Source organism: Dipodomys merriami, unplaced genomic scaffold (genome assembly GCF_024711535.1).
Source record: "Dipodomys merriami isolate MVZ:Mamm:240054 unplaced genomic scaffold, mDipMer1.0.p SCAF_1, whole genome shotgun sequence".
NCBI classification, from domain to species: domain Eukaryota; kingdom Metazoa; phylum Chordata; class Mammalia; order Rodentia; family Heteromyidae; genus Dipodomys; species Dipodomys merriami.
The window spans coordinates 5,701,989-5,729,844 of NW_027202270.1; the positions used below are offsets into that span (position 1 = coordinate 5,701,989).

Sequence of the window (27,856 nt, forward strand, 5' to 3'; positions counted from 1 at the left end):
TTCTAGTTGTGGACATGGGGGGGGGGCAGCTGCCTGCCCACATGCAGAGGAAGGTCCTCAGAGAGGAGCTGTGTTGGACTGTGGAGGAAGTGGCATCTGCTCAGGCAAGGAGAGCTCAGAGTGGAGGGGTAGGGACTACAGGGTGTGCCCACAGTGCTGCTCTCATCCTGAGCGCTCCTGGAAACCTGGAGATGCAGAGCAAGGCTCTGGGTGTCTCTGCGGGGGTGCAGCTGCAGGCACAAGCCAGCAAATCAGTCCCAGCCTGGCAGCTGTCATAGGGTCACAGCCATCCGTGCCCGGGGGTCCTCTGCACTGGGGTGCCCTGGGGAATATGCTGGCTCTCTGCAGTTCTGCTCTGGTGGTTGCAGGGGGGGGGAACTTTTTTCATTTGGATACTGATACCATGATGGGCTGTACAATTATGAGAAACACGTGTACCGCTTGATTTTGCAGGGCCCATACTGCTGGTGGGCCACACAGCCCTTACCTGGGATAGTTCAGAACACTGGGGCCTGGGGATGTGGGTCAGGATTTACATGGGGGAAATAAGCCTGCAGGTGAGGGGCTCTCACCTCAGCGGGGTGAGGTGCTGCGAGCGTGTCTGCAAGTCCACACGGTTGCAGGAAGAGACAGTGGGTGGGTTTCTTCGTGACTGTAAAGGACACTGCTCTCTGGAGCTTTACCCAGAACTCAGGCCCGGGCACTCTGTGAGCAAGACACCTGCTGTTTGCCTGAAGGGGCAGAAATGTCAGTCTAGAGCCAGGCATGGTGGCTCTTGCCTGTGATCCTGGCTACTCAGGAGGCTGAGATCTGAGGATCGCAGTTTAAAGCTGGCCCGGGCAGGAAAGTCAATGAGACTTTTGCACTGTCCCTGAGTTCAAGCCCCAGGACTGGCAAAAATAAAAATAAAAAAACAGGGCTGGGTAGGTGGCTTAGTGGTAGAGTGCTTGCCTAGCATGCATGAAGCCCTGGGTTCGATTCCTCAGTACCATATACACAGAAAAAGCCAGAAGTGATGTTGTGGCTCAAGTGGTAGAGTGTTAGCCTTGAACAAAAGAAGCTCAGGGACAATGCCCAGGCCCTGAGTTCAAGTGTCCCTTCCCCCCCAAAAAATTCAGCTTAGGACATGCCAACCAGCATCTACCTGTGCCTGGGAGCTGGACTAGAGGTTGCTTTCTGACCTGCAGGATGGCCCTGAAGATTGTTTACTTGTGGGGTTTGTGTGTGTGTGTGTGTATGTGTTATTGTTGCTGAAGCCTCTGGAATCAACATTTACAAAAGCTAGGAGAAATCTGTGGGTTGTAGAACATGGGCCAGGGTTCATGTCTGAAGGTTAGATGGCTACAGGCTGTTTGGAGTCTCAAGAAAATGCATGCATCCAGGCAGTGACACATCCCCTTTTCTCTACCCCTGCCTGACCTTGCACTGGCTGTCTGAGGTTCCTGCTGGTGAGGGGAGCCCTCCAGTCCTCCTACTGCTCCTCTGCATGCCCCACAGCCCAGGGAGGCACCTGAGGGTCAGAGAAAAATAACAAAACAAAACCACACAGCCAGGAGCTAATGGAGAAAGGCACAATTTATTGGTCTTGCAGACTGTGGCTCATGGAATTGAGGGGTATGTGTGTATCCTCCTACTCTAGCAGTTTCTGGGTTTAGTTTCCTATATTCATTTTTTTTCTTGTTTCTTTTTGTTCATTCGTTTTTTTAAGACAGGGTCTCCCTCTATAGTTCAGGCTAGCCTGGAACTTGCTGTGAGGCCCAGGCTGGCCTTTTATGATCCTTCTACCTCAGCCTCCCGAGTGCTGGGATTACTTGCAGGTGGAAACCACCATACCCAGCAAGAATTCTATTCTACCAACCCCACAACCCAACATCTCACAACATCAGTAGTTAGTTCTAGGATCCAAAGACATAGGGCTGAAAGTCACAGAGTATGGAGAGGAGGCTGAGTTGTTTAAGAGCCTGAGTCCAGAGGCCTACGCTGGTTATACGCCAGGCTAGAGGGTGACCAACAGTAGAAATCCTTCCTTTGTGGGACAGTGGTGCGGGGCTCCAGTCAGCCCGGGGCATGGCTGCATCCAGCACTGCACAGGGAGCCTGGCCCATTGGCCGGGGGCTTACGATCTCTCCAATGGGGAGTTGGAGGCTCCAGGCAAGCAGATCCCTGTCCTCCACGTGGGCCGTGCTGGCCCTCCAGGCCTTAGCTACAGCAGGTGGCATCAGGGACGCAGGACAGGGTCACTTGAGACTCTTCAGCCACCTCCAGCAGAGCCCCAGACTGGCGCCAGCACCACAGGTCCTCTTAATGCTTTGTCCACACCATCAGGACACACAGCCTTCTTGAGCTGGTGCTCCTGGCTGGCTAGAGCCTCAGCTCAACATCACGGTTGACAATGTCTGTAAAGTACTTCGTATTGCAATTGGCCCACGGTGAGCATGCCACCGATGTGGGCGAACAATTATTATTATTATTAATATTATTAATATTATTATTTCTATCTCCACCATCAGAGGGTTCTTCAGTTCTTTTCATCAACAGAGTGACCTGAACTGGCCTCTGAGGTCCCAAGTACCACATCTAAGCAGGGACCTGGGGGGCGCGGCTGTGCACTGCCCGGCTGGGGTGGTTTCCTTTTGGCCTCAGCCCAGTGTCCAGTGTCCAGTGTCCAGCCAGCCAGCAAGCTCCTCAGCCCCACAGAAGCAGAGCCCTTCACACACACACACAAAAAAGGAAAGCCTTGCACAGGAAGTCAGGTAGGAGGGGCCAAGAGGACCTGGGGGAGGCTCTGATTGGCTCCTGCTGCTCTTCTGGCCGCTGCTCACAGAGGGCTTCACTGCAGGATGAGGAGAGAGAGGGGTGTTCAGGGCCTCATTCGACTAGGTGGCCCCTACTACCAAAGACCCATGTTGTGGGCTGGGCGACTCCCTTGGACATGAAAAGTCAGCCTATGCTGTTCTAAGTACTTTAAACATATACTTATCTATTTATTTATCGTCAGTTGTAGGGCTTAAACTCTGAGCCTGGGCGCTATCCCTGAGCGAGCACTCTACCACTTGAGCCACAGTGCCACTTCCGGTTTTCTGGTGGTTAATTGGAGATAAGAGTCTCGAAGAGGGCTGGGAAGGTGGCTCAGTGGTAGAGCGCTTGCCTTGCATGCATGAGGCCCTGGGTTCGATTCCTCAGCACCACATAAGCATAAAGAAAAAAGCCAGGAGTGGCGCTGTGGCTCAAGTGGTAGAGCGCTCGCCTTGAGCTGAAGAGCTGAGGGACAGCGCCCAGGCCCAGAGTTCAAGCCCCACGACCGACAAAAAAAAAAAAAAAAAAAACAGGCTGGGAATGTGGCTCAGTGGTAGAGTGCTTGCCTAGCATACATGAAGCACTGGGTTCGATTTCTCAGTACCATATAAACAGAAAAAGCCAGAAGTGGTGCTGTGGCTCAAAGTGGAAGAGCACTAGCCTTGAGTGAAACAGCTCAGGGACAGTGCCCTGGCCCTGAGTTCAAGCCTCATAACTGGCCAAAAAGAAAAAAAAAATCCATGGGGCTGGCAAAGTGTCTCAAGCAGTCGAGTGGCACGGCCCTGACTTCCAACCCCTCAGCAAATGAATCATAAATAATCTAGGCTCATTTCCTTCCAATTAGCCTCTTCCTTGGGGTCTGGTTAGGTCCCTCCTCTGTGCTTTTCAATCACTGTGCAGGCATTGTGAGGTCAATGCCCCTGGGGACAAGTAGCCCTGAGTTCAAATCCTGACTCCAACCCCAAGGACCACACATACATGCATGCACATATATGTTCACGCATTCGAACACACCTGCATGGCGGTCCTGCCAAGTACCGCATCTTCAGGCCGGTGCTTGTGGTGGGGGAGTTCTGTGTTGTCGCGGTAGTCCCGGGCCTTGGAATGCTGCAGCTGCAGGACCGCCAGGCTCTTGGCGGGCAGTGGAGGCCGAGGCGCTGGGGTCGGGGTCCCCTGCTGGCTCATGTCTGACCTGGAAGGCTTGATGGGCCTCTTGGCTGGCACCGGGGCTTGGGAGACGGCTAGGGTCTTGGGCTTCCCTTGGTTCTTGTCCCCGCTGGTCATCCTGCCCTCAGTGGTAGAGGAGGAGCAGGTGAAGGAGCGGAGCCTGGGCGCAGGGCTGAGGAAGGGCGTGGGGGCTTGCTTGCTACCCTCCGTCTCCTGGGCTTTGGTGAGCAAGATGCTGGGTGATGCGATGCCAGGGTCTGGGCAGGGTGGAGGCTCTTTTGGCGGCATCTTGGAGGTCTCTTGCTCTTTCCTGGTTACCAGCTTAGGGAAAGAACTCACAGATCCATACAATGGGTTCTCAAACATCTCTGGCTTGGCAAGCTGTGGGTCCTCCTGCAGCTGAGTGTCAGTAGACCTAGAGCTGTGAGGAAGAGGAGGGAAGCGAGCAGGGAAGAAAGGTAATCAGAAGACTGCACGCGAGGAGTCAATGCTTCGTGGGTCTGGACTTTTAGCTTGGGCTGCTAAAAAGGTTCTGAACTAAACAGAGGCAGTGGTTGTGTAGAGTGTATGTTTATTGTACATAGTAAATGTACAGAATGCACCAAATTGCTCATTATCTATGAATTGCGTCTCAATAACAGATTTGAACGTTGTAAGATAACTAAGAGGAAACAGTAGAGTGTTCTCAGTTCTGGCCTGAGCCATTTCCACAACAGTCCACACCAGAGTGAGGGGCCTTCGGTGGATGTTTTGTAGAGAGGAAAAGGTAAATTTACATGACACCCCATCCTCCATAAACAAGTTGGCCTGCCCCGTCCTCTCAGTGCTGACAGACCTCTCTCATGGCTCTTCCAGGACACTCACAGCCATTTCTCTGCTCTCCCTGGCAATTCTGCTCAGCCCCTCACCTGCATGGATGCTCAAGGAACCAAAGCCTGGCAAGGAATGAGTGGCCATTGGCTCCCCATCAGCAAGCACTGTGGGGGGCAGATGCTCCATCTGGCAAACCCGCAGCAAGCTATGTAGGAGATGCTCCCAAAGAAAGCAAAGCTGCCAGGCCCCAGAGAACAAAACCTGTGACCGTGTAGCTGATTTTGGAGTAACAGTACTCCTTCCAATGGCATAAAGAAAGTCCTCTCCTCAGAGGCCCTTGGGAATGTAGTTTCCTTCATCTCGTAGAGTTCAGAGCAAGGGGGAACAAAAAGCAGATGGTGCAAAATCAAAGGACACTTGGCGAGGTGCAAGTACTGAGGAAACAAAGACCAGTGGCAGGAGAAAGATCCAGCTGATTGGTGGGTAGAGAAAGAACAGAATTCCTCCCGGAAACCCAAAGGAGATGGACGTGGCCAGTTTTCACCCGCCTCTGCTTTGTTCTGACTCGTCACAATGCTGGCTTGTGGTAACTTCCTGTTGAGCAATTTATGAGAACGGGAAATGGGAGCACAGTTTACTTTCTGGCCAATGGCATCATCTCCTGGAGCAGTGTTCTGGGTTCTGCTTATTGAAAGAATTCCATTAAAGCACATGTGGGTTCCTGGTCCCCTGTCCAGCTATGACGCTCATTACTGAGGGGCTGTTGGGAAGTTCTGCTCAGAATTGTCCTGTGGGGCTCTAGGGACAGGGCAGGAAGTCCTCACACAGGTACAAAAGAGAAGAGAGGCATGGGGGCTTCCAGGAAGGCCAGCCCGAGGGGCATGCTGCAGGAGTTCACTGCAGCCTGAGGGGGATTTGCTCTGACTTTCTGGTAACACCTAGAAGCCATCGCATGATTAGAAATGTGAAAGCCTTGACATAGTCTCTGGAAGACCGCCCCCAGTCTCCAGCAGCCTCCTGCAGCCTGCCTGGATCCTTTGTAGACCTATACTTCTGGGTAAGTGATTGAACACCAACCTTGGGCAAAATAGCTAAGTGATAGCACCCAGGTTCTGAGTTCAAGTCCCAGTACCAATACACACACACAAGTGGCACCAACCAGTTAGAACATGGAAAGTTCCAACAGCAGGTCCCAGGTGCTAGCAGTGGACAGAGACCCAATCCCTTCCTCAAGGCTGCCATTCTAAAGGAAATAGCCAGGGGGCGCCAGTGAGCAGCAAAGGATTCTCACCTTGACTCCTGTGCTCTGGGGCAGGGACCCCTGTTTGCTGTGGAGGATGAAAACTTCTTGGGTGATAAGGGTGGTTGGGAGGGAGGGGTAAGGGGACCCTCTCCTCTCCCAGGCCCCAGGGAGGGGTCCTTGGGCTGCTGATCGTAGCTCCAGGCTGTGAGCTGTTGGTCAGGAGACAGGCTCTGTTTCCCATGCAGGGGCTGCCCGAAGCGTCCCACACCCATGTAGTTGGGGTTGATGATCTCCGTGAAACCGGAGGCACCGCTTGGAGGGGTCCTGTGGGAGGAGGAGAGGCAGCTCTTAGCACCAGCCTGAGGATGGGGTCCTCTCTGCTATCCCTCATGCAAATATGCATGAAATGCATGGACTGTAGTAGTTACTAAGGGTCAGGGGGAGGGAATAAGGTCATGGACAAGGCAGCCATTGCCTCTGTTCTCAGGGAACTCACAGCAACCAAGTTCAGTGGCATTTCCCCTGTGCTGAGGTTTGATTGACAGGAACAACAGGCAGGGTTAAGATAAGCAGGGCAGAAGGGGATGTGGACATTTGAGGAGATAGTCCTTGAGATGATTAGAAGGTACTCAGGCCTGGCACTGGTGGCTCACGCCTATAATCCTAGCTACTTCAGAGGCTGAGATCTGAGGATCGCCAGCTGGGGCAGGAAAGTCCATGGGCCTCTTATCTCCAATTAACCACCAGGAAAACCGGGAGTGGTGCTGTGGCTCAAAGTGGTAGAGTATGGCTGGGAAGGTGGCTCAGTGGTAGAATGCTTGCCTAGCATGCATGAAGCTGTGGGTTCGATTCCTCAGTACCACATACACTGAAAAAAGCCAGAAGTGGCACTGTGGCTCAAGTGGTAGAGTGCTAGCTTTGAGCAAAAGAAGCTCAGGGACAGTGGCCAGGCTCTGAGTTCAAGCCCCAGGTTGGCAAAAAAAAAAAAAAAAAGTGGTAGAGTGCTAGCCATGAATGAAAAAGCTCAGGGATAGTACCCAGGCCTAGTTCATGCCCTACAACTGACCAAAAAAATAAAATAAAAGATACACAGAAAAGAGAGAAGGGAGGATGTTCTCACTAGTGGCCAAGAGCAAGTACAAGAACCCAGAGGTAGAGGGGGCTCAGCCTGTCCCAAGCTGATCTGAAGGCCAGCCATCCTACAGCAGAGTGGAATGAGAAGCTGGCAGGTTCAGAAGGTGTGAGGAGGGGTGGACAGGAGCGGGGTGGAAGGAGGGCATGGGTGGGGTCCCATTGGGACTTGTCAGCCATCAGAATGGAGATGATGGAGGTGCCAGCAAGAGCGGGTAGTGGAGATGGTTAGCTTAGCCCTGTGGAGAAGGTCCAGACCCGGGTAAGGGAAACCCTCTCAGCCCCACACGTGCTGCATACCACCCCTGCACCACCGGTGGGACCAGCAAAAGGAGCCGAGGCACAGGCTGCAAGGAATCCTCTGCAGCCCCATCTACCCGAGCAGACCAGTCCCACACTTGTCCAATACCCGCTTAAGAGGTCAGTGCTAGTTCTAATGTCTGCATATGGAAGAATTCATTCACCTCGCAGAGCCTGCCTGTGGGACCTGACAGCAAGGCTGTCTTCCATGACGGGACAAGGGAGGATGACTGAGAGGGAGAATGTCAGCACCCAAGGCTGGGAGCAGGAGAGCTGAAATGGACCAGGGACTGGCTTAGAGATGGGAGACGCTGTGTACAACAGAGCTGAGGGCTGGAGGGACACGTGGCGTGGACATGGAAGAGAGGAAAGGAACAGGCTGAGCCTGTCTCCTGCTTGGCTCTGCTCCATTAGCTGGCAAAGAATCTATAATGCTTGTTGGCTTCATTCTGGAACTCAAGACCACACCAGCAAATTGAGGCGACCCTAGTATTGGGGACTGCAGCCTTTCAGATATATATCTATATCTATCTCTCTACACACACACACACACACACACACACACACACAGACACACACACACACACACAGACACACACACACACACACACACACACACACACACACACACACACACACACACACACACACACACACACACACACACACACACACACACACACACACAAACTCTGGGCCTGGGTGTTGTCCTTGAGCTGCTTTTATTTTGTTCAAGGCAAGCGCTCTACCACTTGAGTCATAGTGCCACTTCCGCTTTGAGTAGTTTATTGGAGAAAAGAGTCTCAAGGACTTTCCTGCCCTGGCTGGCTTCAAACCGTGATCCCCTGAGTAGCTAGGATTATAGGCACGAGCCACCAGCACCCAGAATATCACTGATCTTTAACATCTAGATTATTCCCAGTTTAGTCGCTGTCAAGGGCAACCTGGGTGCACCTTCCTCTGTATTTTTTCACTGTTAGTGATTTTTTATGGGGCTCCAGGGACTGCTGATGCCCTGGAATCATGGATCCTTCTACTAGGTTATGGTAGGTTCCTAGGTTGGGGACTGCATCTAAGCTGCCTTGATTTCTCTACAGCCCAACACGTAGTAGGTGTTCCATAAGACTTCTTTTCCTCTGCTTTAGCTTCTTTGGGTTCTTCTTTACCTTCTCCTCCTCCCCCATGGCCATGCTAGTCTGCAATGAATCCCGTGCATTTCTCTCCTCTGGGCCCTACCCCACTCTACCTGCTGGGAGGCTCCCACTGCTTCATGGGGTCATGGCTGGTGAGGCTCTTCAGGCACTTTGTCCCACTGGACTCGTCTCGCTCCGTCTTTACAAAGTCTGGAAAAAAGGTCCAGAAAAGGGTACCTGAGGGCCAAGTCCCCAGAGTTTGGGCAAAGTAGCGTCTATTTGCAGACTGATGCTGGACAGTAATTAGTGGTACTGGGACAGAAATATTTTAAACAATACTCTAAAGCCTGAGAACTGTCAGGTTCAGCAATAGATTGGTTATGCCTGCCTGGGATCCAGCATTAGAAGAGTGGGCACTTGTGATCCATAGTTGTCATTTAATGTGAATGTGGGTCAGGGTGCCCAAAACTCGCTCTTGTTTTTTTTCCCCATTGTTCTAGAGAGAGTCTTGGTATGTAGTAGCCCTGAACTCAAGATCCTTCTGTTTCACATCTCCTGAGTGCTAGGATCACAGGGACATATCAGTGCATGCCTTTGATGGATCTTGTCCAAAAGGGATCTATTCTGAGGCCACAACAGAAAGAACCATCCAGGGCTTTGCTGAGAGAAACCATTTACCTGCCCCTCATGCCGCTGTCCGTCAGGAGGGCACAGGGGGGCTTGCTTACCATACAGCTTCTCTCTCTTCTTGCCCTGCGAGGTCTGCAGCTTGATTTCCCCTCGGAAGTGGCCCATCATCTCTCCGTGGTGGGTGAGAGACGTGTAGATGGGCATCTGAGTCTCTATAGCCTCCAAACGAAGGGCAATGCAGCCCTCACCTGCGGGGAAGGGAGATGACAGTCCCCATCAAGACCTGGCCACCAAGGACTGAGCTCTATGGCTGCAAGAGTCCTTTGAAACCATTGCACAGGCCAGGGGATTAGTTGGTAAACCCTCTGGACCGCACCTCAGCAATTGGGGCATACAGCTTAAACCTCACAGCAAAAGAAACTCTTGGTGGATTAGTCAATGTGAAAAGAAAAATTAAATTCGAGAAAAATCCATCAGCAAAACAGACTTAAATGCTAATCTGATTGCTCTAGGAGAGGCTAAAGTCCCAGGGTTTGGAACACTAAATAAACCTTGTTTCAACAAATAAGATGATAAGTTGAATACTTTTGCAGAGGGCTGGGAAGGTGGTAGAGTGCTTGCCAAGTTATGCATGAAGCCCTGGGTTCGATTCCTCAGCACCATATAAACAGAAAAGACTGGAAGTGGCACTATGGCTCAAGTGATAGAGTGCTAGCCTTGAGCAAAAGAAGCTCAGGGACAGTGCCAAGGTCATGAGTTCAAGCCCCATGACTTGCAACACAAACAAACAAGCAAAAACCAAAAGCGAAATGTAAACTGTGTGGAATGGTGAGCAGCCATCTGGGAGAGGCTTAAAGCTTTGTACTGTCAGCTAGGAACTGACGAGACATAAGAGAGGCACAACTCACAGAGGTACTGTTTATTGTTGTTTTATTTGTGTGCTGGTCCTAGAGCTTGAACTCAGAGCCTGGGCACTGTCCCCTAGCATTTTCATTCAAGGCTGAAGCTTATACCATCCTTGAGTCATAGCTCTACTTCTGGCTGTTTGCTGATTCATTGGAGATAAGCGTCATGTGACCCAGGCTGGCTTTCAACCTCAGTCCTCAGATCTCAGCCTCCCCAGTAGCTAGGATGACAGGTGTGGAGCCAGACCTGGGTTCAGTGAAATGTGGCAAGTCACCTGTCTTCTCTAGGCTCAGTGCACTTGCTCATCTGTGTAGGGAGCAGGACCTGCTTTGTAAGGCCTGGCTAGGATTAAATCAGTACCTGCAATGGATCTGACACATAGGAAAGGCTCACTAAGTAGAACTCCACGGGGCAGGAATAATAAAGGTCCTTACAACAGTCTCCCAATGGGGCGAAGGAGAGGCAGGAGGGTGGGATGGGTTGGAGAGGCAGGAGGAAGGGATGAGGAGGAGCTGGTGGGTTCTCCCCAGGATAGATGCTACCACCTCAGTCACTTCAGAGGCTGGTGTGGTACCTGTGCCAGGACACTTACCATAGGATTCATCACTGTCAGAGGACTTAATGCTAATCAGGATATGTTGGTCCAGTAGGTACTCAGGGTCAGAGATAATAGGCTTCAGCTGCAGAAAGGAGGAACTGGATTAGAGTCTACAGGGGCAAGCAAGGGAGGACACAGGTGGAGGAGGGCCACTGGTCTCCACGGGGGAAATAAGTAGGATTAAAAATGTCCTTATCAACCAGACTCCAGTCTCAGCTCCTCAAGTACCTGGTAGCAGGTGCATTTGTATACTCTGCTGGCTCAGGTAGGGTTAACTTTCTGCTCTGTCCCCTACCACCCGAACCCCAGGCCTCCTATACTGGGCTGAGCAACTTAGCTGGGCTGACAGACACAGACCCCCCAGGTTCCCAGGAGGAACCTCGAGGCCCACACCAGCTCCTACGTGCTAGAGAAACTCAGGCCACTTTCCAGCCCTCTACCACAGATGGGCTTCGGATCAGGCCACAAGCTGCTCTACGCTGTTTCTCCTCTTCCACACACCGGGGAAAGGCTCTGAGGTCATGTTTGGACATCAGGATGGATTTGGATTTGCACTTCCTCTGTTTCAGAGGGAATATCTGGAAATCGCTTGGGGACAATCTGGGTTTTGGGGACTGCAGATTTCTGGGGGGTGGGGGTGGGGACAGCAGGAAGACAGGAGGCGCTGAGAGACTCCTGAGGGAGGGGAGGGGACAGCGGCAAGAGGAGCAGCGGGTCCTGGACACCATCTCCCAATGTGTCTCCTGTGGCCGCGCTCTGTCCCAGCATGAACATGGCTCAGGGACCAGCATGCTGGTGTCTCTGAACGCCAAAGGAGGAAACACTAATTCAAGCCTTGTGTGGGAAAGGAAAACTAGAGGACAGGGTCCAGCTGGGTGGGGTGCAGACAGCTCCTGGGAGGCCAGTCTTGAGGATGTGGAGGTCTGAGATGTCCCCAGCACACAGGTCCCCAGTCAGAGCCATCTGAACAAGCTGAGCGCACAAGTAATTGGAATTGCACCCAGATCAGAGAATTCTAAAGCTCTGGCCTCTGTCTCTGCTCTTGAGAAAATATGGCCTCCTTACACAGCAAGAGCTGGGTCAGGTCAATGCTTCATGCTAGCCTAGGAAGCCAACCCCACGAACCTGCCTACGACCCGCCCCAGCCCTAGGAGAGGCTGAGTCTCTCCACCCGAATACGGTTATCCTTTATTATCTTGGGCTGGTGAGACAGGCTTTGACTATGGAGCCCAGACCGGCCTCCTCCTGCCCCGCCTCCCCAGTGCCAAGCTTAGAGGCACACCCCACTACATCCAGCTTAAAGGCCATCCGTTAAAATTCACTTAAAGTGCGGGGTACTGGAGACTCAGGCCTATAATCCTAGCTACTCAGGAGGCTGAGCTCTGAGAACTGCAGTTCAAAGCCAGACTGTCAGGAAAGTCCATGAGACTCTTATCTCCACTTAACCACCAAAAAATCAAAGTGGCGCTGTGGCTCACATTGTAGAGTGAAAAAAAAAAAGTGGAGGGGCAGCAACCAGGCCCTGAGATCAAGCACCAGTACCGACACGAAAAGCAATCAAGGCAGGCCCGTTTCATTCTGGGTGGTACCTGTGAGTGAACATGACAGGGGAGCCTCTGAGCCCCCGCCTCCGGCGATGGGTCCCCCCACTTCCTTGTACCCCTTCAGTATGATGTGTAAAACAGTCTAGAGCACAACCTCCAGAGTCACGACGGAAAGCTGGTATTCAATGACGACAAACCGAAACCCCACACTGCCCATTTAGCATTTCCAAAGCAGTTTTGGTAGAGAGCAACTTTTCTGCAAAACCCAACTGTATTCTAGCAGAGGCCTGTGCCGATGTGGGCTACAGACAAGGACTTTGACCTTCACCAAGTGTGCTTACCTTTACTCGATCTCACAAGCCAGTGCTGAACAGGTAAATGGATGCTGAGAAGGGAATGGACTGTTTTGAGGCTGAGGTTTGGGTCTGTCACTACAAGTGCATGAGCACAATTGACTCTCTCCATGTTATACTTCGGTTTCCTTCTTTTCTTTTCGTGTGTGTGTGTGTGTGTGTGTGTGTGTGTGTGTGTGTTGGTATTGAGGCTTGAACTCAGAGCCTAGGTGCTGTCCCTGCATTTTTTTTGCTCAAGGCTAGCACACTATCATCTGAGCCCCAGCTCTACTTCTGGCTTTTTTTTTTGGGGGGGGGCGGTTAATTGGAGGTAAAGGTCTCACGGACTTTCCTGCCTGAGCTGGCTTGGAACTGCAATCCTCAGATCTTAGCCTCCTGAGTAGCTAGGTTTACAGGAGTGAGTCATCAGCACCTAGTTCCAGTCTCCATCTTTTGCAAAAGAATAGATGAGGTGGGCTGGGAAGGTAGCTCAGTGGTAGAGCGCTTGCCTTGCATGCGTGAGGCCCTGGGTTCGATTCCTCAGCACCACATAAGCAAAAAGAAAAAAAACCGGAAGTGGCGCTATGGCTCAAGTGGTAGAGTGCTAGCCTTGAGCTGAAGAGCTGAGGGACAACGCCCAGGCCCAGAGTTCAGGCCCCATGACTGGACCAAAAAAAAAAAAAAAAGAATAGATGAGGTGAGTGCTGATCCTTCTAGGATCCATTAGGGTAGGGCTGGCAATGTCTAGGCCTGGCCCACACAACCATTTAGTCTGGTACTACCAAGGTAAGCACAGACAGTGCTTGAAATCCAGTAAATCTAAAAGCTCCTTTCCTCCCTCTCTTCCTTCCTTAGTTGGTACCAAGAGACTTGAACTTAGAGCCCTGCATTCTTTTTTTTAGTCAGTCATAGGACCTGGGTACTGATCTTCAGCTCTTCAGCTCAAGGCTAGAGTTCTACCACTTGAGCCACAGCACCACTTCTGGCCTTTTTTGCTTATGTGGTGCTGAGGAATGGAACCCAGGGCCCCATTCCTGCAAGGCAAACACTCTACCACTGAGCTATCTTCTTAGTCTGAACCCTGCATTCTTGCTTGACATTTTTTTTTTTTTTTGGTCCAGTTGTGGGGCCTGAACTCTGGGCCTGGGCGCTGTCCCTCAGCTCTTCAGCTCAAGGCTAGCGCTCTACCACTTGAGCCACAGCATCACTTCCGGCTTTTTTTCTTTTTGCTTATGTGGTACTGGGCCTTACGTATGCAAGGCAAGCGCTCTACTACTGAGCCACCTTCCCAGCCCTTGCTTGACATTTTTGCTCAAGGATGGTACTCTACCACTTGAACCACACCTCCCACATCTGGATTTTTGCTGTAGATAAAGAGTCTTGGCTATGTTTGCTTGGGTTGACTGCAAACTTCAATGATCAGATTTCAGTCTCTTAAAGTGGCTAAGATTACAGGCGTGAGCTACCGGCACCCAGTTTTCTAGGAGGTTTTATTCTCAAAGCAAAATTCAATAAACATAGTCCACAAATACTGTTATCAATATCCCAATGCCCGTGGCATTTGAAAGCCCCCCCCCCCCTTCCTGCACTAGAGGAGAGGAGGAACATCAGGGTCTCTTATGGCCCTGTTGAAAAGCAGGCAGCAAGCCACCTTGGGAGCTAGTTCTGGGCCTCCCTCTACTCTGGCCCAGCCTCAGCAGTGAATTACCTTGGGAAGGGTCTCGTCAAACCTCACCACCAGCTCTCCTTCATGTCCCTCTTCATTCTCTCCTTCCTGACTCTTGACAAAACCTGTTGGAGGACAAGAAGAATGGTTTGCAGAAGACGGAATAAGGATCTGATGCAAAAGACTCCCAGGGGTCCTCTTCCCTGAATGAAGCAAGATCTTTCCCCTCCTGCTAAATCTTGGGGTGGAGGAAGGGCACCAGTAGCTCATGCCTATATAATCCTAGCTACTCTGGAGGCTGAAATCTGAGGATCATGGTTTGAAGCCAGCCAGGGCAGTTTGTGAGAGTCTTATCTCCAACTAACCCCCAAAAAGCTAGAAGTAGAGTGGTGGCTCAAGTGGTAGAGTGCTAGCCTTAACCTAAAAATGCTCTAGGATAGCACCCAGGCCCTGAGTTCAAGCTCAAGGACTGGCAGGCACACACATGCACGCGTGTGCACACACACACCACACACCACACACCACACACACACCACACACACACACACACACACAATCTGGGGGTGCTTTAATGCCATATAGGAATCAGGCTTGCTGGGGAATTCTGTGTTTGTGCCGGGGAAGGGGGTGGTGTTGGTGGAGGGGGATGGTCATTGCCAATACTGTCTAATTATTTTTAGGAAAATCAAAGAAAGGCCTCGTTCTTTTCGGCTCCTCTTTGCAATAAACCAGGCCATGAAGAAGTCATCACATGGCAGGCAAGATTGGAAGCTTGACAGCTTGTCCCAGCCACTCAAGATAGCAGCCTTTTGAAATTCTAATTTAAGCTTCCTAATGTGCTGTTTCCATAGAAATGTATGCAAATGTCTCCACCGTTTATTAAAAACACCCGCACAAAAACCTTCATCCTTTTTGGAACTGCTTTGACCCTGCCTGCTGGTTTTAGGGGTTTGGTGGCAAAGGTTGTTCTACTCCCAGGACTGGGCCCAACTGAGTCAGAGAAGGAAGGGGTGAAGGGACACAGCTCAAGGCGCTCCCCATTTCTGGAAGCTTCGTTTACATCCATGCCTCTGTCTGTAGAGGTGGCTTCTTCTCCTCCCTGTACCTCTCCACACCATCCCAGTGAGAACTGGGAACTGTGGAGACTGAGGTACTATGCCCAGAAATACTGTCCAGAGAGGGTGCTTCCTACACACAGTGCGTGCTGAACACTGCTGGCTGAGAAGGCACTGTCCAACCCTGGATGCTGCAGGTCACCGGAAGAAGGGGTTGTGGTGTCAAAAGGGGCGGGGCTCACAGCTCTGGGGTGTCCTCTTGCCTGTCCTCCTGCAGCTCAATTCTTTTTGTGCCGATCCTGGGGTTTGAACTTGGGGCCTAGGTGCTGTCCTTGAATTCTTTCTGCTCAAGGCTAGTACTTGATCACTTAAGCCACAACTCCACTTCTGGCTTTTTTGGTACTTAATTGGAGATAAATAAGAGTCTCACAGACTTGCCGGGAGCCGGTGGCTCACGCCTATAATCCTAGCTACTCAGGAGGCTGAGATCTGAGGAGCGCAGTTCAAAGCCAGCCCAGGCACAAAAGTCCGTGAGACTCTTATATCTAATAAACCACTAGAAAACTGGAAGTGGTGCTGTGGCTCAAGCGGTAGAGCACTCGCCTTGAGCTGAAGAGCACAGGGACAGCGCCCAAGCCCAGAGTTCAAGACTCACGACTGACAAAAGAAAAAGAGTCTCACAGGCTTTTCTTGTTGGGGCTGGCTTCAAACTGTGATCCTCAGATCTCAGCCTTCTGACTAGCTAGGATTACAGGAGTGAGCCACTGGTGCCCGGCCTGAAGCCCACTTCTATGGAGCCCCACCTTCGAGTCCTTTGCAGAGGGCAGAAATGGGGAGAGACACCATTTCCAAGAATCGTGGCCTTCCCTACCCAAAGGGCAGTTCAAGGGCAACTTACTCTCTAAGCAGCTCGAGTGGAACTCCAGGTAAAACTTGGTCTGGGATTTGGTCTTCAGCGTGGCACAGCACGCGATGAACTCGATCTGCCCTTGGCTGTTCACAGTGCCAGGCCCTGGAACAGGGGAGAATAGCAGTTCAACTGCACAGCCTGCCTGGAGAGGAAGCATCTTCTAGCAGTTTCTCTTTCCTCTTGGAGCTCACTGCCCTTGCTGAGCTGCTCCCAGGGACTGAGGAAGCAGAGTTTTCAGGTGGAAGGAATTTTCCTTGAAGCAACGCTGCCTTGTCTCCCCCTCCCCGCCCCCGCCTCGGAGCGTACCCCATTGCTACAGCCTTTCTCATCAGCCACAGGCTGGCCATATGGGGAGCAGGGTGAAAGGGTACAGTTACTTCAAGGAGCCAAGACCGGACCTCAGCTTCGCCACTGGAGCCATGTGACTTCCTCAGTGGTCTGTCTCCCCTCTGTTCTGATAGAACCATCAGAATTCTGTTCTGATGGAGAGTGTGTACAATGGCTCAGACATCCAACTCTGTCCAGTTCCTGAGTCCAGGTAGAAGAGGCATGGTTTTTCTTTTTCTCCCCCCTCGCCCCCCAGTCATGGGGCTCGAACTCAGGGTCCAGGTGCTGTCCCTGAACTCTGAGCACATTTTGCTCAAGGCTGGCACTCTACCACGTGGTGCCACAGCTCTACTTCTGGTTTGGGGTTGGTTAGTTGTAGATAAAAGTCTCACAGACTGGGCTGGGAAGGTGGCTCCGTGGTAGAGCGCTTGCCTTGCATGCCTGAGGCCCTGGGTTCGATTCCTCAGCACCACATAAGCAAAAAGAAAAAAGCCAGAAGTGGCGCTGTGGCTCAAGTGGTAGAGCGCTAGCCTTGAGCTGAAGAGCTGAGGGACAGCGCCCAGGCCCAGAGTTCAGGCCCCACAACTGGACCCCAAAACAAAACAAAACAAACAAAAATGTCTCACAGACTTTCCTGCCCGGGCTGGTTTCAAGCCGTAATCCACAGAACTCAGCCTCCTGAGTTGCTAGGTTACGGATGTGAACCACCAGCACCTGGCTGGTCTTTCTTCCGTAGGTATGGTCTTAACTAGTCTTCACTGGGCTCCAGAAACTCACTGGCAGTGCACCTAACGTGCTGCATTGGGCAACCCAGCTAACTGGGTTAATTCAGGTGGTGCTTTTATAGGCGCCCATCCTCAAGCTGGCTTTAAACGAAGAAACATTTTGTTCCTCTTTCCCTTCAATTCTTCCTTCTTTCCTTTCTCCTTCCAAATACTAGAATAGCACCTGGGATGGCTTCTTCTCAAGCCAAGCTGGGCACCAGTGGCTCATGCCTGTAATCCTAGCTACTCAGGAGGCTGAGATCTGTAGATTGCAGTTCAAAGCCAGCCCAGACATTTAAATCCACAAGACTCTGATCTCCAATTAACTACAAAAAAAAAAAAGGCCAGAAATTGAGCTGTGCTCAGGTGATAGAACACAGCGAAGGGACAGTGCCCAGGATCTGAGTTCAAGCCCCAGTACTGGCACATACACAAGCAACAAGAAAAAATTCTCTGCACTGAAAGTGAGGTGTCACCTGGACACGACATGATCTGATTTGATTGATACACCATGGACTTCCCAGAATGGTGGACCTTCTCCAAAACAAACATCTGATTGCTACAACTGGAGACAAGTGTTCAAAGTCTTGTCACTGGGGGAAAGGCCACTTCTTACTGCTTACCGTTCTTGGAGACAAACTGGGAGGTGACTCCTGCCTCAAACGTGGCAAATACAGGGCTGTGGTCGCTGGTCATGATGTCACTGGTGCAGCCTGCAGGGCATGAAAGGCATTTCTGAGTAGGGATGGAGAACTTCTAGTCAAGGCAAACTCAGGGCCGGGGCAGTTTGAGATCTAGAGCTGGCAACTTTGAGACCAGGAAGCAAAGAAGCCTGAACTAGCCTGCTGGGTCACATGAGTTGGCACCACCACCCCGGCCAACCCCACATCTGAATGGCTCCTAACTAATGCAGAAGCAGCCCACTCCACAGGACAGGCTGTTTTAAGACACTGGCTTGCAAGGTAGTTTATTAGGTAACAGTGGATGGCTGGGTCGGTAGCTCTAAGTCCCACATCCAGGACAGCCTGAGTTCCTAAGTTCTGGACTCCCTTTTCTTTCCCGTCTTCTTGCTTCCCTCCATTGCAAACTCGTCAAATTGATACTTTGCCTTCAGGCATTTAAGGAAAATACCATTAGCAAATTATGCTGTCTCTTCGGCCTTCTCTAAGCCTGGACCTCCATGAAAGATTTCAGCCTCATGGATGGGGGAAGTGGGGGGTGAGGGGGGGGCTTTTCTCTCTGTTCTCTGACATCTCCTGGCTCTCTGGTGTGATGGAGGCAGGTTCTAGAGGCAGGACTCAGCAGATCTGGGCAGGAGGATTTTGCTGTGACTAGCTCTGTGCCTGATGGGGAAGGGGGCATGGGCATGGACAGCTCAAATGTGGAAGAGGAGAGGGAGGAGGCGGCAGGCAGAAGGTGGGAAGTAGGCATTTCAGAGTTGCAGGGTGGGTGATGACTTGGTTGGGGCTGGGAGGGACGCTGCCATTCTGCACAGCTAAAGGTGTAGTGTGGGGTCACTTCTGGGAGTCTGAGCTCTGGAGCAGAGGGAATGAAGGGCGAATAGGCTAACCTGTCCCCCAGGTGGTTGCTCTGGTCCTTTCTTTCTTTTTTTTTTTTGGGGGGGGTCCAGTGATGGGGCCTGAACTCTGGGCCTGGGCGCTGTCCCTCAGCTCTTCAGCTCAAGGCTAGCACTCTACCACTTGAGCCACAGTGCCACTTCCGGCTTTTTTCTTTTTGCTTATGTGGTGCTGAGGAATCGAACCCAGGGCCTCATGCATGCAAGGCAAGTGCTCTACCACTGAGCCACCTTCCCAGCCCGACTGCTCTGGTCCTTTCTGATAGCAGTGATGAAGAGATGGAAAATGGGGCTACCTTGTAGGACCACAGTTATATGTAGGGATTTGCTGATCTCCAGAAATTATCTTATAGGTTGTGAGTCCAAAGGTGACCTTTGAGTGGTGGCAAGACCCTCCCCCCCCCCCCATCTCCTCACTCTGAGGAGTGAGATGGGGCTGGACAGGCCTAGGGACATGAACTGCCTGTCAGCAGCCCCTGAGCCATGTGTTGCTCATGTGTGATGCATCATGGGAGCAGAGCAGCCTTTCTTGCAGATACCAATGTCTGGGAATGTGCAATGCTTCAAATATGTACTGTGATTCTCAGTAAAAGCCTTTTTCTCCAAAAGTAATTTCGCTTGGAATAGTTAAGATCTTACTCAGCAAGAACTGGGAACTTGTGTTAAAAGGTTCTTAAGAGTAAACACATAAGTCATTAAAAATTCCAGCATCCTTTAGAGTACAGGGTCAACAATGATTTCTTTCTTCTTGTTTTTTTTTTAATGGTTGGTTGTGGGGCTTGAACTCTGGGCCCGGGCTCTGTCCCTCTTTAGCTCAAGATGAACACTCTACCACTTGAGCCACAGTGCCACTTCTGGCTTTCTGAGTGGTTTATTGGAGATAAGAGTCTGATGGACTTTCCTGCCTGGGCTGGCTTTGAATCTTGATCCTCAGATCTCAGCCTGCTGAGTAGCTAGGATTATAGGCGTGAGCCACCAGTGCCCAGCTTAACAGTGATTTCTTAATTACCTTGAGAACTTATACCACAATCATTCACTTACAATGGAATGTTATATCTTCCTCATCAACTTAACTCTACACCTTCTCAAGTATAAATGTGTTCAATGAGGACATGACTTCTCCTGGCCTAGCTGAATGTTCCCAGCCTTGGAAAGCCAGACCTAATATGGTTCTTCTCAAAAGAAATAATGTGCCACCTTTTCTTGGTACCAGTCCTGGTGCTTGAACTCAGGGCCTTGGACACTGTCCCTGAGTTTCTGTGCTCAAGGCTAGTGCTCCCTTTGAGCGATAATATGATTTCTGGCTTTCTGGTGGTTAATTGGAGATAAGAGTCTCATAGACTTCCCTTCCCAGGCTGGCTTTAATCTGTGATCCTCCCATCCCATCCTGAGTAGCTAGGATTACAGGCATGAACCACCAATGCCTGACAAGTACCCTTTTTTTTTTTTAGGTGCTCCACAAATTCAAATATCTCCCAAACAGGGCTCCTATCCCCATTGTGGCTCACGGTGGAGGGGGTGGAACAACTCTCTCAGGTCCTAAGGTCAGCACTGCAGACCCCCCCCCCCACTTGCAGACAAGCACTCAGAAGCAGTCCTGACTCCGGCTCTCCCTCAGGGTCACTCACCGTAGGACTGACACACCACGTGCACCAGTGGGTAAGACTTCCAGAGCACACGGTCACACCAGGAGGGCAGGTTGTACTTCATCTGCAAATAAAAGTCATGGCTTTCTACAGTGCCTGCTACTTTAAAAAAGAGAGAAAGAGAGAGAAAGAATAAATAAATGGCACTGGTAGCTCATGCTATAATCCTTGCTACTCAGGAGGCTGAGATCTACGGAGTACAATTAGAAGCCAGCCAGGACAGGAAAGTCCTGAGAGACTCATATCAAATTAACTACCAAAAAGCCAGAAGTGGAGCTGTGGCTCAAGTGGCTAGCCTTCAGGGACAGTGCCCAGAGCGCAAGTTCAAGCCCCAGTATTGGCATTAAAAAAAGAAAAAGATCAATTCACTTTGCTGTGTTATGCACCAGGCTTCCCCACTGCTCAGTGTCTTGTCTATCTTCTCTTTCTCTTTTTTTTTTTTTTTTTGCTTTGTATCGGTATTGGGACTTGAACTCAGCGCCTGGGTGCTGTCCCTGAGCTTTTCTTCTCAAGGCTAATGCTCTACCACTTGAACCACAGCTCTACTTCAGGCTTTTTGGTAGTTAGTTGGAGAAAGAGTGACTTTCCTGCTCAGGCTGGCTTCAAACTCCACCCTTTACATCCTTAGAGCTCAGCTTCCTCAGTCGTTACAGGTGCGAGCCACCAGTGCCCAACTTTTCTCCTCTTTTCTCTTTTCCTGTCTTCTCCTCTCCACTCCTGTTAATTGCCTTTCCCTTCTCTACTCTCCCCTTCCTCCCATTCTGTGTGTGTGTGTGTGTGTGTGTGTGTGCGTGTGTGTGTGTGTGCGTGTGAATTTAGGGCCATTTCAAACAATGAAAGCTGGGCATGATGCTGTTATCACATCTACATGAGAAACATAAATAGTAGGATCATGGTTTGGGCTAGCACAACACATTAAGAAACCATTAGAAAACCAAGCACCAGAGGTTCATGTCTGTAATCCTAGCTACTCAGGAAGTAGAGATCTGAGGATCACCTTTTGAAACCAGCCTGGGCAGACAAGTCCACGGCACTCTTTCCTCTAATCAGCAAAAAAGCCAGAAGTGGAAGTATGGCTCAAATGAGCCACAGAAACAGCCTTGAGAGAGAGAGGAAAAAAAGCTAAGCAAGAGCACAAGGACTAGTGTGTAAGCCACAGTACCAGCACAGACGAAACAAAATAGGAAAAAGATAATCCAGAAATAGAGGCAGTGAAAAGGAAATATTTTGTGTGTGTGTGTGTGTTTGTGTATCAGAGTTGTGGTGTGTGTGTGTGTGTGCGTGCACACACGGGTGCGTGTGCATGTGCTGTCCTAGTGCTTGAACTCAGGGCTGATCCTGAGATTTTTGGCTCAAGGCTAGTGCTCTACTAGTTGAGCCACAGTTCCACTTTCAGCTGCTTTTGGTGGCTGATTGGAGATAAGAATCTCACAGACTTTTCTGCCTGGGCTGTCTTCAAACCACAATCCTCAAATCTTGGCCTCCTGAGTAGCTAAGATTATAGGTATGAGCCACTGGTACCTGGCTTAGAAAACATTATTGAACAAATTTGTTAAATAAAGTGATTAGATTTTTTTTTGATGGGTACTCTTATGTTTATAAGCACAAAGAACCTAAGGGAGTGAGGATATTGATTATGGAATGCTCTCTCCCAAATCTGAAAATCTAGTTTGACATTTTTGCTTTTTTGTGTGTCTTGGGTTTCAACTGCCTTCTGGGAAGTAAATAGTAAGGGTCATTATTAGCTTAGTTCTTTGCAAAACCTGGGGAACCAGGTTTTGTGTGTGCCACAAGTCAACGTGCTATTATTACTATTTAATTTAAAATTCTCTTAATTTTTTTTCTGGTTCCAAGGTTTGAACTCAGGGCTCATACTTGTTTGGCTAATACTCTACTACTTGAGCTATGTCTTCAGCCTGACTTTTTTGCTGGTTATTACTGACATAGAATCTTCTGTTCAGATTGACTTCAAACTGCAATCCTCTAGATCTCAGCCTCTCTAATAACTAGCATTACAGGCATGAGCCACTGTGCCTGGCTTCAACTTGTGATTTTTAAGTGCTGTTCTTTCTGTTTTGTTGCTGTTGTGATGGAGGATGCTTTCTTCTCTGGTCTTTTTTTTTTTCCTCCCCCTTCGGTCATGGAGGTTGAACTCTGGGCCTGGGCGCTGTCCCACAGCTCTTCAGCTCAAGGAGAGTGCCCTACCACGTGAGCCACAGTGCCACTTCCAGTTTTCTGGTGGTTCATTGGAAATAAGAATTTTATGGCGTTTCTTTGCCAGGGGTGGCTTTGAACTGCAATCCTCCTGAGTAGCAAGGATTACAGGTGTGAGCCACCGGCACCTGGCTATTCTCTGGAATTTTTTGAACAGACTCCCCAGGTGTGAGATGGGCAAAGGAGGTAAGGCCCGGATGGGGAGCGCTGGCTCTGGGACTCACCCCTGTGGCTTTCTGCTTTGTGTAGGCGTATTTGTCCCGAGTTAGCCTTTCAAATCGGTAGGTGGGCGCAAATGTGATCTCTTCCTCTTCTGAAAAAGACACACCTGGGTTTTAGTTTTGATTTTCAGACATCCCCCCTCTCCTGAAGACCATCTTTGCCTCAGAAGGACATCTGGGAGGCAGCAAGATGGCTGGAAAGGGCTGAAGGAGAGGCTGTGTTCTCACCAAAGTGCAGGAAAACCTTCTGCTCCCTTCGCTCTGTAAGCAGCTGGTCATGGGCCAGCAGATCTGCAAACTGCTGCTGCTTGATCTTCTGGATGATGGCTTCTGCCTCCTGGAATGAGGACAGGCACAGTGGGGCTCTTCCTCCCTTTCTTCCTCCCCAGTGGGGCCGGGTCTCTGCTGTAGCTCAGCCCTGGTCCCACCCAGGGCTGCTTCCTTGTGCTCAACCACTTCCCAAAGAAACCAGGAGAGCCGGGCACTGGTGGCTTACATCTGTAATCCCAGCTACTCAGAAAATTGAGGATCTCAGTTCCAAGCCAGTCGGGGCAGGAAAGTCCATGAGACCCTTTATCTCCAATTAAACAGCAAGAAGCCAGAAGTAGAGCTGTGGCTCAAGTGGTAGAGCACCAGCCTTAAGGGAAAAAACCAGGCATAATTGCAAGGCCTTGAGTTCAAGCTCCAGTATGGCAGATGCGTACATACATACACACCCCAAACAACTCCCCCCCCCCAAAAAAAATCTCCAGAGAGCACTATAGTTATTAATCTAATATCTTAGGGATGGTCCAAATTTGCATGTGGGCCTGTTAGTTTTTCATACTGACTCTCTAGTATGGATTTTATTTTATTTTATTTTTTTGCCATTTGTGGGGCTTGAACTTGGCCTGGATGCTGTCCCTCAGCTCTTTTGCTCAAGGCTCGTGCTCTACCATTTTGAGCCACAGCTCCACTTCCAGTTTTAGGGTGGTTAATTGGATCTAAGTCTCATGGATTTATTGCCTGGGCTGGCTTTGAACTGCAATCCTCAGATCTCAGCCGCCTGAATATCCAGGATTACAGGTGTGAGCCACCAGTGCCCGGCTCTGTGAGGACAGGTGGGCTGCCTGTGTGGCTACACTGGAACGGATGCCTGATCCCCAAATCTCCTTCATCCTGGCTGTTCTGCCCAGACTATCGGATGTCGTAGTCTTGGAGTCCTCTCTCCTGCGGCTTCTGTGACCTCTGAGACTCTGCATGGGTGGGTGAGTGGCTGTGCTGGTCCTTCCCTGGGGGAGCCAGAAGGACCCTACCCACCCATCTGGGGAAGAAGGCATGGCTGGGCATCAGCTAGAGCCCACCACAGCCTCCAGAGAGCTGTGAGGATAGCCAGAGGAACAGAGGCGGCCGAGGGGTGCGGGTTAGGTGGGGAGGTGGCCGGGGTGTCGGGGATGGTGCCCCTGGGCACCCCCAGATCTCCTCCCCTTCACAGAACTGCAATGGTAAAATGTGAGAGTCCTGCCCACCCCAGGAGGGGTGACGCCGTCGGTCAATACCAAGTCTCTGGGCAGAAGCAAGCATGTGGGTTGTAGATGCTTCCTGTGGTCCCGCCTGCCCATCCGCCCTCAGGACCAGGAGTGGGCATCCAGCGTCGAGTCTTTGACTTGATGGTGAGTACACCACTCCCTTCTTACACCCGGCCTGGCTGGCTGAGATACCCAAGCAACAGTGTCTGGAGGACAGGCGTCTACCCCAGGTGCGTGGGAAGTGGACAGAAGCAGAAGCAAGCGTAACAAGAGGAAGCAGCCCAGAGAGCTGCTGCCTTGTCCAGCTCTATGTCCATATGTCTCCATGGCCGTCTGTCCTGAGCAGACTCCCACCAAGTCTCCGTCCCTGACTGCCGCAGCCCCAGGCGACGCCTCTTACCCAGGTGGGCAGCTCCACGCGGTAGTTGAGGTCCCCAAGCCAGAAGAGGTGGGTGAAGCGGTGGGTGATGTTGAACGGACTCAGCTTCTTGTCTCCCAGGGCCAAGAACCGCAGGATGTTCATATAGTTCTGGTTTCGTCTAATTCAAGGGAAAAAGCAAGGTGTTGCTGGCACGCACCCCACCACAACAGGAAGCCCAAGGGGTCGTGTGGGGAGGGGAAACTGAGCTCTCTAGCCCCTCCCTAGTGACCACTTGAGTTTTCCAGAGGGCAGGAAAGTAGGGCTTCTGAGAGCCAGAGCCTGGGCAGCCATGGCCCAGCAGGGAACTGGAACCGGAAGTGCCCCATGGCTGACGTCACGACTGGGCTGGTGGTGTGGGCTTTGATCTGTAAGATTTCCCTTTAGGAACGGAGCAATCTCTAGGAGTTTGCTGGTGGAGTTGCCTGTATTGAGAATATGGAAGTCCAGAAAGTTCCAGGCTAGGGCTGCAGGCATCAGGATGGGCAGGTAGAGAGGTAGGCAAGGTTACCTGGGCAAATGAATGCCTGCATGGGCTCTAGAAGGAATGAGCTCTATTACCTGAGTTTCTTTTCACTTCCGGAAGTCAGGTGGCTGTTAACAAACCCCAAGGAGGTGCCATTGAACATGAACGACACGCCCACGGCTCCCTTATTCCCTAAGGGAGGGAAGAGAAAGACGAATCAAAAAAAACAAAACAGGCAAGGCCAGCATGGCATGGTAGCACAGGCCTGTAATCTGAGAACTGGAGAGACAAAGGGATCGTGAGTTCAAAGCCAGTCTGGGCTCCCTAAGAAGGCTCTGTCTCCATTATGAAGGGATAACAAAGCAAAGGAAGGTGAAAAATAGTCACAGTATTAATAAGAAGGAGAGAAGCGGGCAGGGAAGGGAGAAGAAAGCAGTCACGTGGAGTGGGGCGACCTGCAGATGGCCAGCAGCCTTGGACTTCTCCACAGGGCATAGGAAGGAAGCTGCTGTCGCCCACTCTGGTCACCTCCCAGTAGAGGAGGGAAGGGGAGAGGTCAGTGGCCACTGTGCCAAGCAGACAGGGGATGGAGAACATCAAGGAAGATTAGGGAGGAGGTACCCCTGGCTGGCTGGACGCCCTCCTATCTGGCTACCTCAGTGTTCCCAGTGAGAACATCGAAGACCCTCATTGAGATCATACCCTTTCTTCCCAGTATTTTGCTCTGTTCTAGAGCAAGTGTGTTCCTTGGTCCAGCAGCAGCTCCAGGGAACTTGCTGGAAAGGTAAATACCAGACGACCAAACCAGAGATTGTGGGATCAAGAGTAGGTGCCTGGCAAACTCACAAAGGCAGGGGCGGGCAAATGCAGGCCACTGCCAACTCGAAGTGGGTTTTACATTTGTGTGTGTATTTGTGTGTGTGTGTGTGTGTGTGTGTGTGTGTGTGCGTGTGTGTGTGTGTGTGCGCGCGCGCAAGCCACTATTGAGACTCACAAGATCTGGGTTCTGTCCTTACCTTTTTCACTCAAGGCTGAGACATTACCTCTACTTCTGGCCTTTTTTTTTTTTTTTTTAATTTTATTTTATTTTATTTTATTTGAGAACATACTGTACAGAGGGGCTACAATTACATGGGCAGGATAATGCATACATTTCTTACCAAGCATTGCAGCCTCCTCCTTTGTTTACCCTTCACCTCCCTTCCCCGCCTCCCCCCTCCCCCCACCCAATTATACCCCCCTCCCTCCACCCAATTATACCCCCCTCCCCCCCCCACACCGACATTGTAAAGCTGGTTTTGACATGACATTTTGTACTTCTCATTGTTGCAACAGGTCCACCTGAATCCTTAAACGACTTGTTTGTCCCCATCTCCTCCACATGTTATACTGACATTAAATATAGTGAAAGCGGGGGTTACACTGTGGGGGAGGGACATACAAAGCAACAAAGAAATAATCTTATAAATGCGTTAGAAACACTTGCATGAAAGAAACGAAAACATTAAAATACATATTTAAGGGTTCATTTTCCTAACATCACATTATCTGACCTTTTCCGCTTGACTCATACCTATACTAGATATTGCAAATAAGGGAAACCATGGGACCTATGCTTCTTTGGGCCTGGCTTACTTCACTTAATATAATTTTTTCCAAACCTTTCCATTTCCTAACAAATGGGGAAATGTCGTTCTTTCTGATGGAGGCATAGAATTCCATTGTGTATATATACCACATTTTCTTGATCCATTCATCTACTGAGGGGCATCTGGGTTGGTTCCATATCTTAGCTATGGTAAATAATGCTGCAATAAACATAGTTGTGCTGGTAGCTTTAGAAAAATATGGAACGCTTCACGAATTTGCGTGTCATCCTTGCGCAGGGGCCATGCTAATCTTCTCTGTATCGTTCCAATTTTAGTATATGTGTTGCCGAAGCGAACACTACTTCTGGCCTTTTGCTGGTTAATTGGGAATAAGAGTCTCTTGGATTTGTCTGCACAGGCTGCCTTTGAACCATGATTTCAGTCTCCAGAGTAGATGGGATTACAAGTGTGAGCCACTGGTGTCAGGCAGGCTGTTACATTTTTAAATAGTTGGAGGAGAATCAAAAGAAAAGCAGTCTTAGCTGGGTGCCGGTAGCTCATGCCTATAATCCTAGATACTCAGGAGGCTGAGATCTGAGGATCACAGTTCAAAGCCAGCCTGAGCAGGAAAGGTCATGAAACTCTTATCTCCAATAAACCACCAGAAGACAGGAAGTGGCGCTGCAGCTCAAGTGGTAGAGTGCTTGCCTTGAGCTGAAGAGCTGAGGGACTGCGCTCAGACCCAGAGTTCAAGCTCCACAACCGACAAAAATAGAAAAGCAGTCTTTCATAACGTAATAAAATGTAAAATTCTAGTTACTCAGGAGTCTGAGATCTGAGGATTGTGGGGCAGGAAAGTCCATGAAACTCTGACCTCCAACAACGGACTCAAAACACAGACAC

General features: G+C 50.6%; 1 protein-coding gene and 1 non-coding gene across 3 annotated transcripts in view; both read right to left on the bottom strand.

The window, feature by feature from the left end:
• Positions 1-1,557: 1,557 nt before the first annotated feature.
• The window catches only part of Inpp5d (inositol polyphosphate-5-phosphatase D), a 113,062-nt gene continuing 86,763 nt past the window's right edge, over positions 1,558-27,856 (bottom strand). For both annotated transcript variants that reach the window (XM_070014580.1, XM_070014634.1), the window contains 14 exons: positions 25,460-25,556; positions 24,881-25,019; positions 23,201-23,309; positions 22,976-23,064; positions 20,520-20,601; positions 17,939-18,028; positions 16,213-16,326; positions 14,302-14,384; positions 10,712-10,799; positions 9,312-9,461; positions 8,697-8,793; positions 6,068-6,343; positions 3,811-4,384; positions 1,558-2,833 (listed from right to left, as the gene is read on the bottom strand). In XM_070014580.1, the coding sequence (XP_069870681.1) occupies positions 2,831-2,833; positions 3,811-4,384; positions 6,068-6,343; positions 8,697-8,793; positions 9,312-9,461; positions 10,712-10,799; positions 14,302-14,384; positions 16,213-16,326; positions 17,939-18,028; positions 20,520-20,601; positions 22,976-23,064; positions 23,201-23,309; positions 24,881-25,019; positions 25,460-25,556 (1,991 nt within the window). In that variant the 3' untranslated portion in view covers positions 1,558-2,830. The remainder of the gene's footprint in view (positions 2,834-3,810; positions 4,385-6,067; positions 6,344-8,696; positions 8,794-9,311; positions 9,462-10,711; positions 10,800-14,301; positions 14,385-16,212; positions 16,327-17,938; positions 18,029-20,519; positions 20,602-22,975; positions 23,065-23,200; positions 23,310-24,880; positions 25,020-25,459; positions 25,557-27,856) is intronic.
• On the bottom strand, positions 27,206-27,312 carry LOC138835594 (U6 spliceosomal RNA). Its single transcript, XR_011374667.1, has one exon. It is a non-coding gene; the product is annotated as a U6 spliceosomal RNA (small nuclear RNA).